Source organism: Lissotriton vulgaris, chromosome 10, assembly GCF_964263255.1.
Source record: "Lissotriton vulgaris chromosome 10, aLisVul1.2, whole genome shotgun sequence".
Taxonomy (NCBI): domain Eukaryota; kingdom Metazoa; phylum Chordata; class Amphibia; order Caudata; family Salamandridae; genus Lissotriton; species Lissotriton vulgaris.
The window spans coordinates 585,026,411-585,049,236 of record NC_141698.1 but is presented as its reverse complement, the minus strand read 5'-3'; the positions used below and the strand labels follow the sequence as shown (position 1 = coordinate 585,049,236).

General features: G+C 50.9%; 1 protein-coding gene across 1 annotated transcript in view; it reads right to left on the bottom strand.

The window, feature by feature from the left end:
* RRN3 (RNA polymerase I transcription factor RRN3) overlaps positions 1-22,826 on the bottom strand; it is a 546,972-nt gene that overhangs the window by 479,984 nt on the left and 44,162 nt on the right. Inside the window, exons 3-5 of the mRNA XM_086941427.1 lie at positions 5,484-5,540; positions 4,649-4,738; positions 4,432-4,561 (exon numbers count right to left, since the gene is read on the bottom strand). Of these exons, the coding sequence (XP_086797553.1) occupies positions 4,432-4,561; positions 4,649-4,738; positions 5,484-5,540 (277 nt within the window). The remainder of the gene's footprint in view (positions 1-4,431; positions 4,562-4,648; positions 4,739-5,483; positions 5,541-22,826) is intronic.

Here is a 22,826-nt window from a genome sequence, read left to right as displayed (position 1 = left end):
CTACAGGGAAGTGCCACAGAAGGGAGCGGGCTTCAGCCCCTTCGAACTTCTGTATGGGCACCCTGTGCGCGGACCTCTCAGCCTGGTGAAAGATGGATGGGAAAAGACTCCGAGGAAGCTTCCCCAGGATGTGGTGAGCTATATGCTGGCCTTCCGGAGCCAAATGGCTAAGTTGTGGAAGCAAGCTTCTGACAACTTGGAAGCCAGCCAAGCAGTGATGAAAGAGTGGTATGACCACAATGCTCACCCGGTGGAATTGGAGCCTAGCCAGAAAGTGTGGGTGATGGAACCTGGAGAGCTAAGTGCCCTCCAGGATCGCTGGACAGACCCCTTTGAGGTGATCGAGAAAAAGGGTAAGGCCACTTATTTGGTGGATCTTAAGACCCCTCAACAGCCCCTACGGGTGCTTAATGCCAATCGTCTCAAACCCCACCATGAGAGGCCCGAGGTCATCTTAATGATGGTGACTGATGGAGCAGAGGAAGCGGAAAGCGAGCCTCTCCCTGATCTCTTTTCTTCTCAGGAAAAGGATGGGTCAGTGGAGGGAGTGATTCTCTCACCATCCCTGACTCCTGAACAGCAGAGGGACTGCCGCCAGGTCCTGGAGCAATATTCCTCGCTGTTCTCCCTTGTCCCGGGAAGGACCCACCTGTGTACCCATGACGTGGACACCGGAGACAGCCCACCTGTGAAGTCTAAGATTTACCGGCTGTCAGACAAGGTGAAGGCCAGCATCCACAGTGAAGTCACTAAGATGCTGGAGCTAGGAGTAATTGAACCTTCTAGTAGCCCCGAGTCCAGACCGGTGGTCTGGTACCAAAAGCTGCCCCACCGGGCACCACTCCAGAACTAAGGTTCTGTGTGGATTACCGGGGACTGAATTCAGTGACCAAAACGGATGCTCATCCGATCCCTAGGGCGGATGAACTCCTTGACCGGCTGGGAGCTGCCCAATACTGGAGTACCTTTGACCTCTCTTCAGGGCACTGGCAGATCTCCCTTACAGATGGAACAAAGGAAAGGTCAGCCTTCTCCACGCCTGAGGGCCACTACCAGTTCTGTTTAATGTCCTTTGGGCTCAAGAACGCCCCTGCCACCTTTCAGCGGCTGGTGAACCAGGTCCTCTCCGGGATGGAAGCCTTCTCCGCTGCTTATCTGGATGAGATTGCAGTCTTCAGCAGCAGTTGGGAGGACCATTTGTGTCATTTACAAGCTGTCCTCCAGGCCCTGAAACGGGCTGGCTTGACGATCAAGGCCAGTAAATGTCAGATCGGGCAGGGGTCGGTCGTGTACCTAGGCCACTTGGTGGGCAGGGGAACGGTGCAGACCCTCCAGGCGAAGATTGAGGCTATCATGGCCTGGGAGCCCCCCCCAAGACCCAAACTGAGGTCCGAGCTTTTCTGGGCCTCACAGGTTACTACCGTCACTTTGTGAAGGGGTATGGCACTATCATGGCCCCTTTAACTGAACTCACTTCCAAGAAGCAACCCCGACGGGTAGTCTGGACAGATGCCTGTCAACGAGGCTTTGACACCTTGAAACAATCAATGTGCGCAGCTCCTGTCATAAGGGCCCCTGATTTTTCAAAGGAATTTATTGTCCAAACAGACACATCAGAGCATGGCATTGGAGCAGTGTTATCGCAACTCAACGAAGAGGGTCTGGATCAACCTGTAGTCTTCTTGTCCAGGAGACTGCTTTCCCGGGAACTGAGGTGGAGTGCAATTGAGCGGGAAGCCTTTGCGGTGGTATGGGCTCTGAAGAAGCTGCGGCCATACTTGTTTGGCTCGCACTTCCTTGTGCAGACTGACCACCGGCCCCTTCGTTGGCTGATGCAAATGAAGGGAGAGAATCCCAAGTTGTTGAGATGGTCCATCTCCCTACAGGGAATGGACTTCCGGGTGGAACATCGGCCTGGAGTGGACCACGCCAATGCAGACTGTCTCTCTAGATATTTCCACCTTAGTGATGAGAACTCCCAAGGGGTTGGGTAGCTCTCCCTACTTTCAGCTGGTGGGGACGCGTGTTAGACCTGCCAGCCTTGGGGTGGTCCTTCCTAATTTTTTTCCCCGTGTTGCCTTCTCATATTTTTACTTTTGTGTCCACTGTAATTTTTGGTGTTGTCCATAGGGCTTCTGGTACCTCATCCTACTCACATAATCCTGAGTTAGAGGTGCCCTTCCAAAATGGAGAGTAGGGAGACACAAAATGGTGGCCTTTGTAACTGCCAATTCCTACCTCATAGCTGGGGGTCATTGGGCAATAGGAGGGGTTCCAGAACTTTCTGGCCCACTCTGGGCCCTCTGGACCTAGACTATAAATGATGGAATGTTGTGCGGCCATTTTGAGTAGAGTGGAGTGCTGAGGTGTGGGGAGTTGGAGCTCAGGCTGTGAGAAGAGGAGGTCGGCGCAGAGGGGGAAGCTTGACCGCCTTGAGGGGCTGCTCTTCCTAGTTCCTGACGTTGTCCCTCAATTACTGACCTGACCCATCTGGAGTACCAGCCTCTGTACCCCTAATACGACCAAGGAAGCGTTACTCTCAGAACTAGACCGGGACATTAACTGAAAGGGCCTGACAGGTGAGGGCGGCTGTGACTGCCTTCCTTGTGATAACCGGACCAGACGTCCCCTTCCCCCCTTCGCTTACGGCATGCTGTGTAGAACTTAGCCGCTAAACGACATCGCGGCCAGTTCTGCTCTGCCAGCGGCTCTGCGACCTGCCTGAAGTTGCCCGTGTTATCCAGGAACCTACCGGAGTGGTGAGGAAGACGGCGACTCCTGGAATGTCCACGGTGGTGTGAGGCCCCCATGCGATAGGCTTCTGAGGTGAGGTGCGCCACATGGGGTTGGCAGAGCCATCAGTACCTACGGAGCAAAGCCAACAAGGGGAGGCGGAAGCTGCTGAGGGAAGCTGCTGGGCGGAAAAGGGGGAGTGACGTACCCAACCCTTCTGAGCACTGCGATGACGCTAGGGGAGGGGAAGAGTGCGAGGAGGCCGGGTTTGGACGGGAACCTTCCTGTGAGAGGCCAGTCAGGGGGAGGATCCTAGTGGAACCCGGGAGCCCCAACTGAAGCCGGCGAGGGAAGGCTCTTAGCCGCGCTGAGTGTATAGCGCGTCAATTACTGACAGGAGAACAGCCAGGAGTCAGCACCGAGGTGAGGGCCTTATCAACCTGACATTGGCGTCAGCTAGGAATCGGAACACTGGGAGAAAAGGAAACTCCTCCCGTTCTGAGTGAATTTACTGCGAGCCCTGGAAGATGTTTCCTGCTCGATAAGGCATAATCACTGTTGGGGAGGAGACTTCTGTAGAGAGAGGAGGAGGGAAACTTGTGCCAAAAGCCAAGGGGACTCTCGAGTGAGGAAGAGCCAAATTAACACTGCGGGTCATGGAACACGTCCCGTTGGTTAAAGGGGGAATGTGTTGACGCTGCATATAACTAATTCTAGATTGGAAAGATTCATGGTGTGAACCGGAACGGCCCAGTTGTTTGCAGCAGAAAATAGAAAGCTAACTGTGTTAAGTGAATAATTTGCCTGTACCATTTCTAGATTCGGTTGTTCAGATATAGTTGTGTTTTCAACAGTACAGCCTGCGGAGCTATATGCTGAACCCTGAACTTCACGAGCGTAATGACAGATGAACCTTGAAGGGTAATGTTCATACTGACCTCGTAGGAAAGCTTCATCCTTTTTGTTTACCTCAACTATCTGGTATTTAATAGCTGGAAAGTGGGGGTGCTAAAGAAAATTGCTGAAAGTCTTTCATTGTGGGAAGAAGTAATTATTAAAGCAGTGTAAAGTCTTAAGAATGCCAATAATCGAATGTGGAGACATCTACAGACCTAAATGTAACTACTGCTAAGAGACAAAAAGATGCTAAAAAGATTATTTTTGTATAAAACAAATCGTATTTTTCAAGTGGTTAGATGCTGAGTTACTGTTCATGGTGTGATGCAAACTATACACAATAAGCTTCTGAGATCAGCCTTTTCTACTCAGTGCCAAGCTACCCTATGTGGACTGGTAACTCCAGGTCCAACAATGCCTATAATTTCTCTCTCAGATTTGAACACTTGTAGGGGCTGGCTGCATCACAAATGTTCTACCTTGATCATGTGAGGTTCAATGTTGTGCTCCAAGTCATTTTTATAAAAAAAAAGGAATTAAAAAAATGATAGTCCTAATATTAGTTTCTGATTTTTTTTATACAAAGTACTTTTAACTTAAAATTAAATCCACGTAATATGATTGTTAAATCCACTATATTTTAACACGGTCAGTCATCAAGCGGGCAATCAGAAATTATACTGTTTAATACATGCCTGTTATGCAAGTGATGAATGCATTCTATTTAAAAAATCCATCATACAAATGACAAATAGGCTCTCATTTAACAAGTGAATGAACACAGAAAAGGGTAAAACTCACGAGGTATAAAATTTGAGGCAATCATGGATAGACAGGCTCGGAGATAGACAGTCTGTGCAGACACCAGATTCCCCAGGAAAGCCAGATACTCTTCTACAATTTCTTTACTTCGATTTAGCCACCGCAACTTCTGCAACATAAAAGATGTTTTATGGAGTTGGTTACTTGTGCCCCTAGCCGAACTACCTTTAAAAGAAAACAGTGCAGCAAGACGTACCAATACAATGGTGATCAGTTGTTCAAAGTCTTTGGTCAACAGCATCACTGAACCGCGGAATTCTTGCAACCAGCTCAGAATTTGGGCATCCTGTACCACAAGTGAGAAAAACCAATTATTTTGACACGATCTACAGAATTGTTTTCAGTTTTTTATTTAGCACTGTAATGTTTAATAATAAGTTACTGGCAAACCAGGCAGTGTGTTTCATAAAGAAGAGATCTGCTTCAACGTATCTCCCTCTCACACCACAAAGCTGATATTGAAAAATTACTTGGACAAGACGGTTCAGTTTTCGGTCTGTCTTATAATACCAAAGAGGTGATTACTGAGATATCTGGCGGACAATGAATGTGAGGGGTACCTCATAATTGACAGCTTTATGTGGACTTTTAATGACATTCATGTTTGATTTTGAGTATTAAATCACCAAGTTTAAAGGGTTAACAAAAATCACCATGTTATGGGAAACCAAGAAGTGAAATAGACTGCAACAGCATACTGAATTTCCAAAATGTAGCCTGCAATGCAATGACGAAAGGTCACTACATTCCGAATCCTTCTATGTGTTGATGAAGGGGGGCCCTTCTAAGGCTGCCAGGCAGAAAGTTTGCTTGCTCAAGCTTTTAAATCCTATAATTCAATCCAATCTACTTCTAATCCAGACTGCCTGTTTTGAGACATCTCTTTTAGGTTGCTTTCAATAGCTCCCCTTAATTTCTAAGAAATGTCTGACATTTTAATTACACCAAGGGTATTCTGGACAATTTACGTGTGGCTGTACTGGCAGAGAGTCTGATGAATAAACAAATAGCCATGATCGCCTTTTATTTACCTTTATATCTGGATCAGTCAACTGATGCTTTAAAAGTTCATAATCCGCTGTATCACCCTTCAATATAAAGAAAGCATGGCTGTTAAAAGATCTGCAAGGTAAGTTAGTAAATAATATGTAGTTTTATGACATTCCAAAGCATGCCTTTACCACAACTAAACCATTACCACACAATTCTTTACCACACATCTTTACCACAAACATACATTGAAATATACGAACCATTTCCACGCATAGTTACCACCCAAACCTTTACAATGCAACTTTTTTTATCAATAACAAAACTAATATATATGGTTTCATCATTTAAAATGAAATTTACATAAACAATATAATTATAACGTAAGCCATTATATTTTTTTAAATATTTTAATGTAAAAAAACTACTTTTGGGAGGCGCTCCACTCAACAGACCACAACACATCGCAAGTCGACGCAAAGCATCGCAAACCTATGCAGTTTGTTTCAAGATGGTATTTACCACACAACCCAACCCAAAGAAACACTAACACTACGAAAAATTATTTAAACTTCAACATTGGTTGATTGACAACACAACGCAGCAAACGTTCTAGAACAGTAAAACCCTATTTACATGTAAAAGTTTTGACTTTCTTCCATTACTACGTATGCAAACACAATGTCCCCAACCAAGATGGCAGACAAAGTCTGTGAAGAAAGTCAAATACACATTACCTAGCATATTACCACACAAATATTTATAACTTTAGTCAGGTTTTGCTTCAGAAAAAAGAATAACGTTTTCAACACTTATGTTAATGTAAGTTATGGAATACCTTGGCATCCACCATTTTCTAGTCACTGATACACTGCCTTCTGAAGTGTCCACATGCAGCAGAGTATAGGATTGTGAGACATAGAGAGGAAAACACTCCTATAGCTTTAGGTTTAAAGTATTTTATTCATGACAACATGTAAGGACAGACAAACATTTCAGGCGAAAATAGCAGGGCGGAGAGGCAAGTGTCCAAAAGTTCGATAATGAATAGCCATCCGTGAACTCCGCCTGCGCTCCGAGAGAAGGCTCCAGTCGCCCCAACATGTTATGACATTACCCATGAAAACCCCCCACCCCAACATACCCCCAAACACCCGAACTCCCTTCCCCCTTCCCAATCCCACCCCCGTCCAGTGCACAGTCCCCGAGCTCAACCTTTAGCAGCGCAACAATACAAGAGAGAGAGACTCAATGGGAGATCAAGGAGCGGATTCCCCCTGGGCAGAGAGCCTCAAAAGGCGGAGATATTTGGGACAAGTGAGTTCCTTAAATTCAGTAACCAAAAGGGAGTGAAATGGCCGCCAGAGCTCCCTAAACTGATCCACATCACCTGCCACCGTGAGGGACAACTTTTCCATACCCAACACATGCCACAACCTGTGGAGCCAGCCAGTGCTGGACGGGACCACAGCAGTGTGCCAATGAATCAGAATGTTCTGAACCGCTGAGCCCAGAGCTATAGCTATCTGTCTTCCTCTACGGGAGCGAAGGGGATACATCAGATCATTCGGCAGTCCCAGCAGAGTATAGGCAGGGAACCGTGGCAGTTCAATCTCAAAAGCAGAGTCAATTTCATCCAACACTTCCTTCCAGTAAGGGTCCAGGAGCGGGCAGTCCCACAGTATATGCGTAAGAGTACCCTTATGACCACATCCTCGCCAACACTCATTCGTCTTACTACGGTCAAACTCATGCACTCGTTCCGGTGTATAGTACCAGTAGGTAGAGATTTTAGTCAAGGTATCAGTGAGTCCCATGTGGTAGGCTGAATGTCGCGCTCTATAGGCTATGTGTTCCCAATCCTTAGGGCTCAGTGTCCTCCCCAACTCCCTTCCCCAACGCTCTCTCCCGGGATGATAAAAGTGTGTTGTCGGGGGCTGCAGCAGCTTGTACAAGTCAGTGATCAGTTTAGCGTCTGAAGCCCGTGTCATGAGCCAGTGCTCATAAGGGGAGAAAGGCCGATCAGCCATCTCTCGCACCTGCGGGTGGAGGGCCCAGTGGCGGGCCTGCATATAATGAAGTCTCTCCGTTTCCGGAAGTGAGAACTCCTGGCGGAGTTGGGGAAAAGGAACCACCCCGTCCGGGCCATAAAGATGACACAACGCTCTACACCCCGCCTGCTGCCACCTCGCAAACGCTCCCCTTTCCATCCCCGGGGTAAAGTCAGGGTTGTCCACCAGCGGGGTAAGCGGTGACGGGAACGTAGTGAGATCACGTAGAACGGCCGTAGCATCCCACACCCGTAGCGGCACCCTCGTAACACAAGAGGCATATAGATTTTTGGGTCTATGCGGGCGACGCAGGAAGGGGATTTCCTGCAGCGGCCTCCCAGCCACTGCCTGGTCCTGAAAGAGCCAATGCTTATCAGACTCCCACTTACTCCATTCCACCAGGTAACGAAGCTGTGCTGCCTGGAAGTATTTGCGGAAGTCCGGGATACCCAGTCCACCGGCCTCCGGGGCGAGCAGCGAGAGGGCTCTCCGTAATCCAGGCTTCTTCCCCTGCCAGACAAACCGAGAAATATCAGCCTGTAACTGCGAGATCCACCCTCCGGGCGGCTGGAGCGGCAGAGCTCGAAAGAGGTATAACACCTGGGGCAAAATCGTCATTTTGACAGCAGCTATCCTGCCAAGCCAGGGATATCCTGTTTCTAACTGAAACATGGATTAAAGAGGACAGCCTGTCCTCTACCGCTTTGGCTATCCCTCTGGGATTCAAAATATGCCTCGCCAACCGGCCTGGGACAAAAAGAGGCGGTGGTGTAGCGATCATTTTTAAAGAGCACCTAGCACTAACATCCTCGACTGCCATGACGATTCAAGGTATGGAAGGTCTTCACTTCTGCTTTCAAGTTAGTCCTCAGCTCTCACTAGCAGGGCTAGTGATTTATCGCCCCCCGGCCAGCGTAGATTCCATCCTCACTTCCCTATTAGATACAATAGTTCAGAGTTCACTTCTTCATCCCCTTTTTCTAGTGGTGGGTGATTTTAATATCCATATGGATAAAGTAGAATGTGTCTTAGCAGAGACACTCCGAACAACGCTAGATGCGGCCGGTCTCAGACTGATCAATGAGGGCCCCACACATACTGGGGGCCATACGATCGATCTCATCTTTACTAACATTAAGGATGTGCGACCTGAAAAACCTCTCCCTCTGATATGGTCAGATCATTCACTTATCACATTCACTCTGAACATCCAAAGCGATATCAAGGTGTCTAGTAAGCGCTATTTTATGAAAAGACAATGGAATAAACTGACCCCCGAGGTTATGCTCCCGGCTCTGGCACGCACCTCTCCCCTCCTGACATATAATCCCAATAGGGACGCAGTGCTACTTAATGAATGGATAGGAAGAATGGTATCCTCTATTGCCCCGGCCTCTCGTGCTCTATCTAAAAGAGAATCCCCCTCAGCACCCTGGTTCTCGCAGGAACTTAGAGAGGAGAAAGCGGCCTGTAAGAAACTAGAAAGACTCTGGAGAGAAAATTATGGTCTAGAAGAAAAAGCTACATATAGGGATGCATTGAAAAAATTCCGGAAAGCCATTAGGAATAATAAAAAACACTTCTATGCAGACTCGATTAGGCAGGCAGAACAATCCAGCAAACAAGTGTTCAAAGTTGTACAGTCCTTCCTCAAACCTCAATGTATTGAAAGAGAGGTTACCCCTACACCATCACTTTGTGAGCAAATCTCAGATTACTTCGACCACAAAATCAAGAAAGTATATGAGTCCTTTGGTCCAGCTATAGACACTGAGAAACAAGACACAGCGTACAATTGCGAGCCAAAAGAAATCCTCACACAGTTCACGCATGTCCCTCTGAACGAGGTGAGGCAAGAGCTAAACCGCTGTAAATCCGGCTCACCCGAGGACCCCTGTCCGGCTAAACTTTGGAGCACCATAGCGGACTCTGTAGCGCCCATACTCCAAAGTATCTGGAACTCTTCCATTACATCGGGAATTTTCCCGGACGCCTGGAAGCATGCCACGCTCCTCCCCCTAAAAAAAAAACCAAATGGGGATCCAGATGATCTGACGAACCTCCGCCCAATATCCCTCCTAGCCGCTCCGGGAAAAATGCTGGAAAAAGTAATACAACGCCAACTGAGTAAATTTGTGGAAACCAGCAACATTCTCCATGAAACTCAGTCTGGCTTCCGGCCCGGTTTCAGCACTGAAACAGCGCTCTTAGAGGTAGCCGAGTCAGTGAGGTGGTCGATGGATGCAGGAAGTTCAGCTATGCTGGTACTCCTGGATCTATCGGCCGCCTTTGACACGGTGGACCATGCCAGATTACTTAGTCGACTGGCAGAGACAGGCATTCAAGACCACGCGCTGAGCTGGATTAATTCCTATCTATCTCAGAGAACGCAGAAGGTGGCACTCGGGACGATCTCTTCCACACCAAAAATCCTCAACTGTGGAGTCCCGCAGGGCTCGGCCCTCAGCCCTCTCTTATTCAATATCTACCTGGCCCCCCTCTTCACGCTCATTGCCAACTGGGGTGTTAAGGCAATTTCATATGCCGACGACACCCAGTTGGTATTCCCTTACACGGAAATGACTCAGGAATCTTTTGCAAATTTTAAAGGCTGTCTCCAGGACATTGCACACTGGATGAATACCAACAAACTAAAATTAAGCGCCAACAAAACCGAGGTCATCTTCTTTGGTAAAGGCCCTGTCCCCGCCCCAGAGCTATGGTGGCCGGTGGAAATGGGTCCCTCACCCTTGCCCAGTCATTCGGCAAAAAATCTTGGAGTGAGATGGGATGATAAGATGTCTTTCTCTTCCCATATCCAACAAGTGGCCGGCTGCTGCCTAAGTAAATTAAGAAACCTCAGTAAATTTCTCAAACTCCTTCCCGAGAGCTGCAGAAAAATGGTAGTCCATGCAACTGTCACTTCACGGCTGGACTACGCCAATGGTCTTTACCTGGGCCTCCCTAAATTCTTAACCCATAAACTGCAGGTGGTTCAAAATGCGGCTGCGAGGCTGTTACTGCAAATTCCATTCAAACAGTCGGTCTCTCCGCATCTTCGAACCCTGCATTGGCTCCCTGTCGCCAACCGGATAAAATTCAAAGCCCTGACACTCGCGTTCAGATCTTTGCATGGTTCCTGCCCACTCTACCTAAAAAAACGCCTTCTTAGGTATACACAACATCGTGTACTACGGTCTAATGACCGTATCCTGCTGGCTGTACCACGAGCAAAAAAGGCACGCCTTGGTGGTCGCACCTTTTCAGCAAATGTTTCTGCGCTATGGAACTCCCTACCTCAAGCAATCCAGCAGGCCCCTTCTGAACCCTGCTTTAAGAAGCTGCTAAAGACGTGGCTCTTCTCCCAGCCTCGCTAGGTCTCCCACTCCTGCCCATGGACCTCTGTGGTACGTTCTTACAGCGCCGGGACACCTCCTTGTGAGGTAGCTGTTCGCGCTCTATAAATCACATTATTATTATAAAAGCACCTCTATTCCATCGGCCCAATTCCTCTTTGATCTTGGCCCCCAGGGCTCGATAGTTCGCCGACACCATCGTCGCGACGGTAGGTGCGATCTGGATGCCCAAGTAGGGCACTGCTTCCGAGGACCATAACATGGGAAACCGCTGCTGCAAACAAGCCCTAGTGACTGGGTCAAGGGAGATATCTAGCGCAACAGATTTCCCCACGTTCATCTTAAATCCAGACACCGCGCCAAAAGAGGTGAGCTCTTCCATGCACGCTGGGAGGGCCACGATGGGTTTGTCAATGGACAATATAACATCATCAGCATAAAGGCTGACAGCGTGTGTGAAGGCTCCCATCTGGATGCCGGTCACTCGTGGGTTATCCCGCACCCGCTGGGCAAACGGCTCCATGTAGAGCGCAAAAAGCAAAGGTGAAAGCGGGCAGCCCTGCCTGGTGCCCCGCTCAATATCGAAGGAGGCAGAAGCGTATCCATTAACGCGGACCACTGCCGACGGGCGAATATAGCAATTAAGGATCATGGTGCGGAATTTCTCACCTATACCCGCGTTCATAAGCACCCGTTCCAGGTAAGGCCAGTGGACTCGGTCAAACGCTTTCTCTGCGTCCACCGCCAACATCATACGCTCCCCTGGAATCCGAGAGGCCTTCTCCAGTAAATGAACAATTCGTTTCGTATTGTCCACTGTCTGCCTCCCCGGGACAAAACCCGCCTGGTCAGAATCGATAAGGCCAGGCAGATGGAGAGCCAACCTAGCAGCAAGTATCCCCGTATACAATTTTAAATCAATGTTCAGAAGGGAGATCGGCCGGTAGGATCCACATTGCCTCGGGTCCTTACCTGGCTTGGGGATAACCGAGATCGATGCTCTGAGCAGATCAGGCGGAATGGCCCCGACTACCGCGAAGGAATTGAAGAGGTGCGTTAGGATGGGTGCCAGCGTCATGCAAAATGTCTTATAAAACAGCGCAATGTAGCCGTCTGGACCCGGCGCCTTTCCGTGCTTGAGTCTGGAAATGGCCGAGACCACCTCCTCGATCCTAATGTCCCTATCCAGATAGTCCGCTTGCACAGAGTCCAGAGAGGGAAGTGTGATCGAAGCCAGATAAGTGTCCATCGCCTCCTCATCCGGAGGATCTCCGGTATAGAGATCTTTGTAAAAGCCCCGAAAGACTGCAGCTATCCGCTCGTCTTCAGTTTCCGCCACGCCCGTCGGGCTAGAGATCTCCTTGACCAGTTGGCTTTGCCGCGCCACACGGAGCCTATGTGCTAACAACCTGCCGCAGCGGTCACCTCCAGTATAAAAGGCATGTCGCAGCCGCAAAGCGGCGTACTCCGCCCGGTCGAGATCCAGGGCCGCCAGGAGCTTCCTGGCTTCCTTGAGCTGCCGCCAAATTCGGGGGGCCCCGGTCCTGCGATGGATCTGTTCAAGTTCTCGAACACGATCCGTGAGTTCATCTCGCTTGGCCTGCCGCTCCCTATTATCCGCCGAGGAGATCGCTATGAATTCCCCTCTGATGACCGCCTTCAAAGCCGCCCATTGCGTGGCCCGACTCGTGTCTGCATTATCGTTATGGGATTGAAAGTCCTGAATCGACTTTTCAACTCGAGCCACCACGTCCGCCCTATGCAGCAGTGTATCCCTAAGGCGCCACGTCCGCGGGCGGGCCACCGTCGGGGGCATAGTTAACAGGACCTCGACTGGGGCATGGTCCGATAGGGAGATCACGCCCATTTCAGATCCAGATGCAAATGCTTTCACAGGGGAGGTAACCAACAGGTGATCTAACCGTGCGTACGTTTTGTGGGCATGAGAATAGTACGAGTAGTCCCTATCCGTCGGGTGCAGATGCCGCCATATATCAAGGAGGTCCACCTCATCCAGCTGAGCCTTACGGTCTGCCGAGAGTTCTCCAACTTGAGGGGAGCGTTGCGCCGACCTATCCAACGCCGAATCGAAGACAACATTGAAGTCACCCCCGAGTATGACATGCCTATCCTGGGAAGAAGTGACCTCCTCGATCGCTGCCTGAAGAAAGCGGTCCTGACGGTCATTAGGACCATAGAGGGACCCTATCGTAAAGAAGAGACCTCCAATTCGAAATCGATAAGCCAATAACCTACCCTTTTGTTCAGCAAATTTGTGGAGAACCTCCCCCTTGAAGCGCCGCGCCACCAGAATCGCCACCCCAGCAGTTTTAGTAGTGCAAGAAGAAAAGAATTGTGTGGGGAACTTGTGTGAGCGAAGTCTATGTGTGTCCTGTGACAGTAAGTGCGTCTCCTGGAGGAGACAAATATCTGCCTGTGTGTTCTCCAAAAGTGAAAGGACTGCTCGCCTCTTTACGGGATTATTCAGACCCCGGACATTCAGGGTCACTACTCTACAAGTGGTCGGAGGCATGAGTGATGTGGCAATATACAGCAACAAGGGCCCCTCGTTGAAACAGGGGGATAGGAACCACAATCAACCCGCAGCGCCGCGGAACACCAAGCAAAGAACAGAGACACCGAAAGCAGATAATACCAACCAGACTATAAAGCAGGCCACGCCACCAGCAGCTCACCACTCTCACGAAACTGCCGGTAACCTTTCTCTCCTCACTCCAACATCCACGCCAAGCCGAGAGGCAGTCCGCCTCCCCGACTCCAGAGCCAGTCAAAAGCAGATCAAAAAGCACAAACAAAGTCAAAATGACCAGGAACCCCCGCGTGCACTGGGCGACCCTCCCTCCCCTTCCCCAACCCCCAGACCCCAGACCCCATTCCGGATCCCAACTCCCAATGCCCCCCCCAACTGTTCCCTGTCTCCCCCCACCCCTTACCCGCAACCAGTCCCCTCCCGCAACTGGGACCAGATCAACAGCCTTAAACACCCCCTTCCCCACCCCCCAAAGAACTTGTAGAATCATTGTCCCAGTCCGGTCCTAATCGGACAAGCCCGTGGAAAGTCAAAATTAGTGGACGTCCAGCCACCTCGCACCCCCCATTCCCCCCACCCCCCCAGACCCCCAAACCTGCAGCTGGATCACAGCGATGTCGATCTCCCCCCGGAGTTCACTTATGCTGTCAGCGCGACCTCAGCTGCAGCATCAGCTCCAGAGCCATCCTGCACCGCTGCATCCGATTCCGCTCGGGCCCTAGGGGAGCCCGGCCGCGACAAGGGGGCAGGAGAACGCCGGCCGGGGACCGTCTGCCAGCCGTCTCTAGTAATCCGACTCCGGCGCGGTGTGTGTGCTCCGTCCTCAGTGGCTGTGATCCCAACACTCCACACGTGTCCTGAAGAGAACGCAACTGGTGCAAAGTACCATTCCACCTGAAAATGAGTCGGAAGGGATGTCCCCAGGAATACTGAGTGCCGTACTCCCTGAGAAAGTCAGTTGCAATTTTAAAAGCTTTGCGTTTCTGCAGAGTAGATGCAGCCAGATCCTGATAGAGAGCAATCCGGTGGCCCCTGAACTCCAGGGACGGTCTCCTCCGTGCCTCCCTCAGTATCCGCTCCTTCAGGGGGTAGTCCGGTAGAAAAGCCAAGATGTCAGGAGGAGGCGCAGAATTGCGGCGTTGCAGGCCCACCCTGTGCGCCCTGTCAATCCGAATGGCAAAGTCAGCCGATTCCCCCAGCACCTCTCTAAACAGCTCCACGAGGTACGCCGCCACATCTTCCCCCTCTTCTCGGGGCGGCACACCCCGGACGCGGATGTTGTTGCGCCTGGAGCGATTCTCAAGGTCCTCTGTGTGCGTCTGTAGGTCAAGGTGCTGCTCCCGGAGTCGGATGACCTCCTGTTGCAGCTGCGTAATTTCTTCGTCCCTAGCGTGGCCCGCGTCTTCCACTGTGGATACTCTGTCACCGAGCCCTTCCACTTCCCTCCGTATCTCACGGACCTCGCCTGCAACTTCCTGCTTCAGCGTCTGAAAATCGTCCCTCAGCGAGCTGAAGAGGGACTCCAGGAAGGACCTCGTAACTGGGGGTTCCCCTCCACTCGCTCCCTGGGCACCGCTCGAGTGGGGTGGAGATGGGTGTCCTCGGTCCTGTCGTGCAGTGCTCCGACTCAGCATCTCAGGCAGTGTGCGGTCCCCCTTTCGGTTCCCCTTGTTGTTCGACATGATGGCGCTCGAGGTGCCCTCTCGAGAATTCACCAGCCCAATCCCAAGTGCAACGTCGGAGGCCTGTTGCCGGACCCCTACCAGTGGGTCGCGTCCACAACGGTAGACCACTCTCTCGGGCCCTCAGCAGTAAGCTGCCCAGCTCCGCTCAGTTCTCCTCTCTCCTTGCCCAAGTCACTCGGCATCGGGCACTGCGTCACCCACTGTACTGAGGGATCGCTCCTCCAGCTAGGCCACAGCAGACCCCTAGACGCCACGTGGGGGCTGCAGCAGTGCCCGAATGGGCGTATGGTTCCCCCACTGCCAGGGCCGGAACACCACCAGGGACCACCCCAAGGAAGGGGGCCTGACCCAGCTCCAGTCCTATGGCCAAGCGCAAAGGCGGGCAGAAACACTGAGGCCCAGGTCCGGAGGCCTCGAGGGGAGAAGGCCGCTCCAGTCAATTCCTGTCAGTTCCCAGCCGCCTGACTCACCGTCGGGTTCCGCTGCTGCCCAGGAGCGTCGCCTCGTGCCCTGCAATATCCACCGGATGGCTGGGGGGCCCCTGCTGAGCAGCGTCACTGAGGCCTAGAGCACGCACCAAAGCCGCGGTCTCGCGTAGCCGGGGGCCCCAGGTCCGGCACCTTTCCTCCTGGACCGCCGCTCCAGCCCGGCCCCGCTCCGTTGGGGTGTCGCCAGCCCAGGCTAGGCCGTCCGAGTCCGGTATGCAGGGCCTACAGCGCTCGGTAATCCACGTAGGGGCCGTTCAAAGTTGTCGAGGCCCAGGACCAGTCGCAAGCCTCGGCCTCGCAGTACTTCCGACCCCGACCCGGGGTCGGAGACTCAGTGGCTCCCGGTCCTGTCGCCCAGGTCTCCGGCTCCCGCAACAGCGCAAGGCTCGAGAAGCCGGCGCTAGCAGGCAGGGTCAGCGACACCGCTACAAGCACCCAGCCGATAGCAATGGCCGGGCAGGATCCGCCTCCGCTTCAGGCCGCAAGCCGGGCCTCGCTCGCACTCCGCAGCGGCGCCCCGTCCGGCGTCCGCCCAGTGCTCCAAGGGGGAGACCAGGGGTCCCCTATTCGCCTCACCGGTGTGGCGGGCCCCCGCTCTGTCCAGTGCAGCGTCCCGGGGGGAGGATTAGCACATGTATAGCAGGAATGGGTTCCGGGGATCGCGGAGGTCACCGAGAGTGCGACCACTCAGCCCGCCATCCTGGCCACGCCCCCCCTCCTATAGCTTTAAAGGTACGTTTGACTTAGACCATCAATATATAATCAAATGGCGGGACGGGCGTGGCTTGACGTCGATGTAGACGGGAGCAGGCTTCGGAGCTCTGGCCCGGGACTCCGGTATTTGGTACTATCCTGAGCCCCCTGCCCCCAAAAAAGTGACAAAATCAGTGGTTGCCCTTTCATGGAGGTAGCCGGTCCGAAGGGGCCCATTGATTTGAAGAGGACAGGCACAAACGGTGGCTGATGAGGCAGATGCGTTCCAGTGGAGCGGAATCCAAGATGGCGCCCGTGATGTGACTCGCAATAGAGACACTGCAGAGTCATAGGAAGAGAGGTGAGTGTTTACACAGCGGAGGAGTAGGGCAGCAGGAGTGGAAATTACCAGACCCCTCGACAGAGCTGCAGAGTGTGGCAGCTCCAGACCGCAGAAACGAGTGCCTGCGTCCGTGAGACAAAGGAGGAGCGACCCCGACGACAGCGGTAAACCAGACTGGCAACCCTCCCCATAATTGACTGGGCCGGACAAGACTGGGGCACTCCCTTGACCTGTCAAGCAGCCTGCTTGGATTTGCATCGGGAGACTGAACCAAGGGAAAACTGCAGTATTGAGGGCTGCGAGCATAGGCCCGTCAAGAGGAGCCCATACCCCCCAGGCAAAAAGATTGGTGCAGGCCCATACTAGTGGAGAGGTCTAGTTTTTGAACAGTGGCTTCTGAGGCCCCGACTGTACTGTGTGGCAGCTTACCGAACTGCGCTGCAACTTGAGGGTGGCGCCGATAGGCCGCAGTGGGAAGACGGAGGAGAGCGTTTCGGAGACGCTGCACCTTCCCGCGGATGTACGCCTGAGCAGGCAAGGAACCAGATACACACGCGCTGACTGTGGAAGGGACACTCCCTGCCGGCCCGAGGTGAATAGTGTGAACTGTTGGGGGGTTTTGGAGGCCGCGGGGACAGCCACACCCTATTGTCAACCACCATCTTGGTAGTGGGAGAAAGTTTTCGGGGCTGCCTACACGGCCCGCTATATGAATGAGTGGTGCAAAGGAGCTGGGTGCTAACGGATGGGCCTCCAGTATGGCTGATCGTCGGTGAGATCTTCACATAATGTTACCCTGTGGGAGAGAAATCCCTAGCTCAGGTGGCAACCTCACTGAGACATACAGTGGCGACTGAAGGAGTAAGGGGAGACTGTGTGATGGTCCGCAAGTCTCACAGCTTGGGGGGTCTCGTAGTTTTAGCCTTTCGTTGTGGCATGTTAGAGTTGGCACTAGGTGAAGTGCCACAGAAGAGGAGTGCCATATAAAGCACGATCATTTGTGCCCGGAACACTTGGGTGGACGACCACCATGGGGAACATGAAAAAAGAATAAAGCACCGTGATCGCAGGGGGAGGGTGCATCCCAACAGATGACGAACATAATACCCAAGACTCGTAAAGGGATGCAGCAAACTCTAAGCGGATATTGGCAGACATCATGGAAGCTAGCACGGCCTCTGGTAAGGCACTTGAAATTAAAATAGACTTCATAGACACTGATCTCAGTCTCCTAAAAGGAAAAAGTTACTGGCACGGAGAAAGTGCTCATGGACGTACCTCCAGAGATAGCAGACCTAAAGAAATCTCTCAAGTCCTGGAGATGCCCACAGTAGATAGTAAAGGGAGGTCTTGCCGCAATAATCTATGCATAGTGAGGGTGCCTGAGACGGAGGAAGGCGATAATATGGTGCAATACCTGGAGGACAGAATCAAGAAAGAAGTAGCAACGGAGGACCTCTCTCAGTTCTATGCAATTGAAAGAGCGCATAGGGTGTCGGCCGGGTGCATAGGGTGCCGGCCAGACTCCCCAGACCAGGAGCACCACCGAGACCAATCATTGCTCGCATGCTCCATTTTTGAGACAGGGACCATATACTCAAGCAGGCTCGACAAGTGAAGGACCTGCAAATTGGGAATAGCAGTATGATGGTGTTCGCAAGCTTCACCAGGGAGGTGCAGAGACAAAGGTCCACATTCCTTGCAGTGATAAAGAAACTGCAACACACGCAGCTTCCATATACAATGCTGTTCCCCGCCAAGCTGAGAGTTGTTGGGCCTAAGGGGATGCAGTTCTTTCTGACGCCGCAAGAAGCCCGAGATTGGCTGGAGACTATCCCAGGAAGGAGGTCTAGAGGCAGCTCGTCGAAGTCGGCTGCAGGAGATGGTGGAACGAGCTGGGGGCAATCGAGAGCACCGACCCGACAGAAGCTCAAGCCAAAAGTAGCAAGGTTCTCAAGGGGGTGGTGGAGCTCATCCAACTGGGGTCCATGGGCGGGATCTGGGCAGAGAGGTTTCTGGGGCTGGGCAACGGCCACTACACCCACATTTCCAATATAGGTAGAAAAGTTTGGATGGGAGGGGTGGTCACTTCTACCTGTCCTGAGGAAGGGGAGTTGGGTTGTTCAGTTATTTCTTTTTTTTTTTATTGGGGACCAGGCGTGTCTGGGGTAAACACTGTACTAAGACGAGTATAACAGTTCCTCAATGGGATCCGAAGCAGATTATAAGTGCATTCCTGGAATGTACGAGGGATGCACTCTATGACAAAGCGACATAGGATACATTCCTTTCTGACACTAAGCGGGGTGAAGATTGCATTATTCCAGGAGACACATATTAACGCGAAAGAGGGGGCTGCTTTGAAACGTAGATGGTGGGGCAATTATGTTACACAAATTTGTCCGCATTTGCTAGGGGAGTATTAATCTGGGTGAGAGCGGGGATTCCCTTTCAGTGTACACATGAATTAGTAGATCCGAATGGGAGGTATGTGGTAGTAACGGGTAAGCTGGATGGAAGGGACATAACGATTGGGAGTCTTTATGTCACAAATACAGAACAGGCTTCATTCCTGATGGACCTCTCTAGATGACTAACGCATGTTCTGACGGTCTCGGTTCTCTTGGGGAGAGACTATAATAGTGTTGAGGAAGTAGGGCTTGATAGGTCTCACCCCCCTCACCAAGATTCACCTGCTCACAGAATAGCAAGGGCCAGAAGAGACTGGCAGCAGCAATGGAGATTGATAGACTCTTGGAGGGCACAACACCACGGAGAACGGGACTATTCGTTCTTCTCTCTTATGTATGACTTGCATTTTGGGCTCGATACGGTTTTGTGCTCTCCCGATGTTCATAGACATGTGCAGAATAGTGAATACCTAGCTCGTACGGTGTTGGATCACAATCCATTGCTGGTCGGAGTCAGCTGGGCCAGGATTAGGACAAATATCCACACATGGCTTCTAAAACCGGAGGCACTGGAGGACCAGGTGTTCCAGTCTGAGATCCGCGCAGCCATAGAGCAATACTTTGCGGAGAATGCAGGTACAACCTCAAATATCACAATAGCGTGGGAGGCGTTCAAGGTGGTGCTGAGGGGTCAATGTATCTCTGAGGCGGTGAGGAGGAACCTCCTGCGGCATACATTAAATGTAAATGTAAATGTAAAGGGCACTTTTATAGCGCACCTATCACTCCAAGGAGTATCTTGGCGCTCAAACAACCAGATGACAAGGTTGAGGGAAAGAGATCAATTCGATGGAGAATGCTTTACACTTTACACCAATGCTCTGCAGGCCACATCTGTAAAAGAAAACACCCAAGTTTTTAAAGCTTTCCTAAACTGAGTTTTGTGGGACAATGACCTAAGGTATGGTGGAAGCTTATTCCAAGCCCCAGCACCCAGGACGAAGAGAGATTTTCCTCCTTTGGTAGCCAGTCTGAATCTGGGGATTATTAGTAGGTTCTGACTAGCAGACCTCAGGCAACGGGTGGGATGGTACCGTTTAAAACCGTTACACAGATATTTGGGCCCTTGCTGTTGAAAAGCTCGAAATGTGATCAGCAAGATCTTAACTAGGATCCTTAATGCAGAACGACGGCTGAGACAGGTTGCGCTGTTGTGACTACAAGAACTATATGACACGGGCACATGCGGAGAGAGGTAAGCCTGGGGCTCTATTAGCCTGGCTGGCCAATCTGGCCAAGAGTGGGTCAGTTATTCTAGAGCTGAGGGATGACCAAGGAGGGACCCGTTATAGCCAGCAGGTTATTAATCAGCAGTTCAGTGACTACTATACAGCACTGTATAAGAGTCATGCTTTCTCTACACTGCTGACCTTGACGAATACCTAGAAGGTGTTGACATGCCGACAATCTGTGAGGAAAAAGCAGAAGCCTTTGGTGGGCGGGGGGGGAGGGGGGAGATAGAGCTACGTGAAGTTTGGGGTGCTGTTATAAGGCCATGGCCAGAAGTAAAACGCCAGACACCGATGGGTTTCCCATAGAATTCTATGCTACATATTTATATGTGTTGGGTCCCCGATTGGTAGCGTTATATAACCAAGCAAAAAAAGAGGGGAACTGACTGGGACCACTAGTGAGGCATTGATCGTCCTGCTATTAAAGCCAGGAAAGGAGTCACACAACCAGACCGCTTATAGACCTCTATCAATGCTTAATCTTGATTATAAGATCTTGAGTAGGATACTGGCCAGACGACTCTTACCAAATATTACAAATCTCATACATGGGGACCAGGCGGGGTTCATACAGACACGGAATACGGCCATGAATGTGAGGATATTGTTACGGGTGCTGGGAGCTGACTCCTACTGCAAAGAGGAAGCGACTATTTTGACAAGAGATATCGAAAAAGTGTTGGATAGCCTTGAATGGACATATTTATTCAGAGTGATGCGGGTGTTTGGTTTAGTCCAGGAATTCGTAGCATGGACAATCCAATTTTATAGGGACTCTACAGCCCGGGTTCGGACAAGGAAGATCAACTCAGACGCATACAAGGTAGAGAGGGGAACATGACAGGGGTGCCCGCTGTCGCCTCTATTATTCTCAATGGCTATGGAGTCGATGGCCACCAAAGCCAGAACTGGACGTTGGTTCCGCGGGTTGGAAGTGGAGGGATGTATTCATTATATAGCCCTATAAGCAACTTTCAACCGAACAGGAGGGATGAAACGATCACCCCTCATAACAACATTGGAACCACACACCGACAACTCCTCCAGTACCTTGAAATAAGGCTGCACAGACCGAGAAAGTACTCTCCCTCGTAGCTCCATGTCAAATCAAAGAAAACACCTCTTGAAGAACGATGTCCTTTTTGATTGTGTGTTGTAATAACGAGTTTCACAACCACGACTTCCTGAACAACGAGGTCGCAACCACGACCTTGTCTAAACCACAACTTTTTTTTCCACACATTCATTTACCACGTTGTTTCGTGGTAAAGGAATGCTTGTTTTAAAATATCTTTTTACATCTAATAGCCCGTTCCCCTCACCCCTTAAAAACTAATTATATCCACCCTAAAAATAACCTCACACACCTTGCGCTAAACTGCGGCTAAATTCTACTTTTTCCTCCTTGAAAGGGCGCCTCATGCTTTTCTTGCTACCCTGAGCCTCTTCGCTCTCCGAATATTCAGACCTAGTTTCCTTGCATGTGCCCTGCGCTGCTGCTGGGTCATTCATTCCCGTGATAGGCAGGGTGTATGCTTCTGATTGGGTTTGTTAGCACCTCCTTCCTACCCCGCCAGAGGACCATGACAGCTCGATTTTCTGCCCTCGCTTTCTGACACCGCCCCAGAACAAATGCTGGAACGTTCATAACCCAGCACAACAGAGTGCGACACCAGCGGGCACAGCGCTGCCACACTCACCCTCTCTTGCGAACCACGGCAATACATTTTCAATAATAATTTATTATTTTAGAATAATAACATAATAACAATTATTTTATTTTAATAATATTTATGATTATATTTTGCAATAATTGACTTCAGACATTTTAAATACAAACAGTAAACTGTACCTGTTTACAAACGCTGACTACGGAGAAGCCAAGGAACGAATAGGCATTGAATTCAACTATGGCCTTTTTAGTCTGCCGTTTCCAAGTTTCCCAAATGCGTGAGGGGCGGAGAAGAGTGATGTAGAGCGGAGAAGAGTGACGTGCCTCTACAGCAAATCGGGGAGGGGGGGGGTGGAGAATAATGTAGGGGCATTAGAGGAATGACGTTTCCAAGTTTGAAGAGTGACGTACAGTCTGGGAATCGTTGTTCAGAAAAGTCGTGGTTCAGGACATCGTTGTTCAGGATTTTTCGTTGTTTAAACTTCATTGTTCAGGTAAGTCGTAACTAAAGCTTCGTTGTTTAGGATGTTTCCCGTCCTTTATAGGTCTCATCTGAGCCAGCGCATGCGCTGCTCTGCAAGACATTTAGTTAGGGCTTTTAAAAGTCCTACCACAGCTCTTAGTGTGACATTATGCATGCGGTTACGAGGACAGGCACGAGCAGAGGCACCATATGGCTTTCCTCTCGCTCGGCCAAGCGCGCGTCTCGCTACAATGCCCTCCCCCTGCTCCACCGCAGAGCCAGCTTTTTTCAATTTTCTTTGCACGCGTGTGCGCACACGCACGCACACGCGCACACACACACACAACTCCCGGGCTCTGTTCCTCCCTTTTGCGTGCAT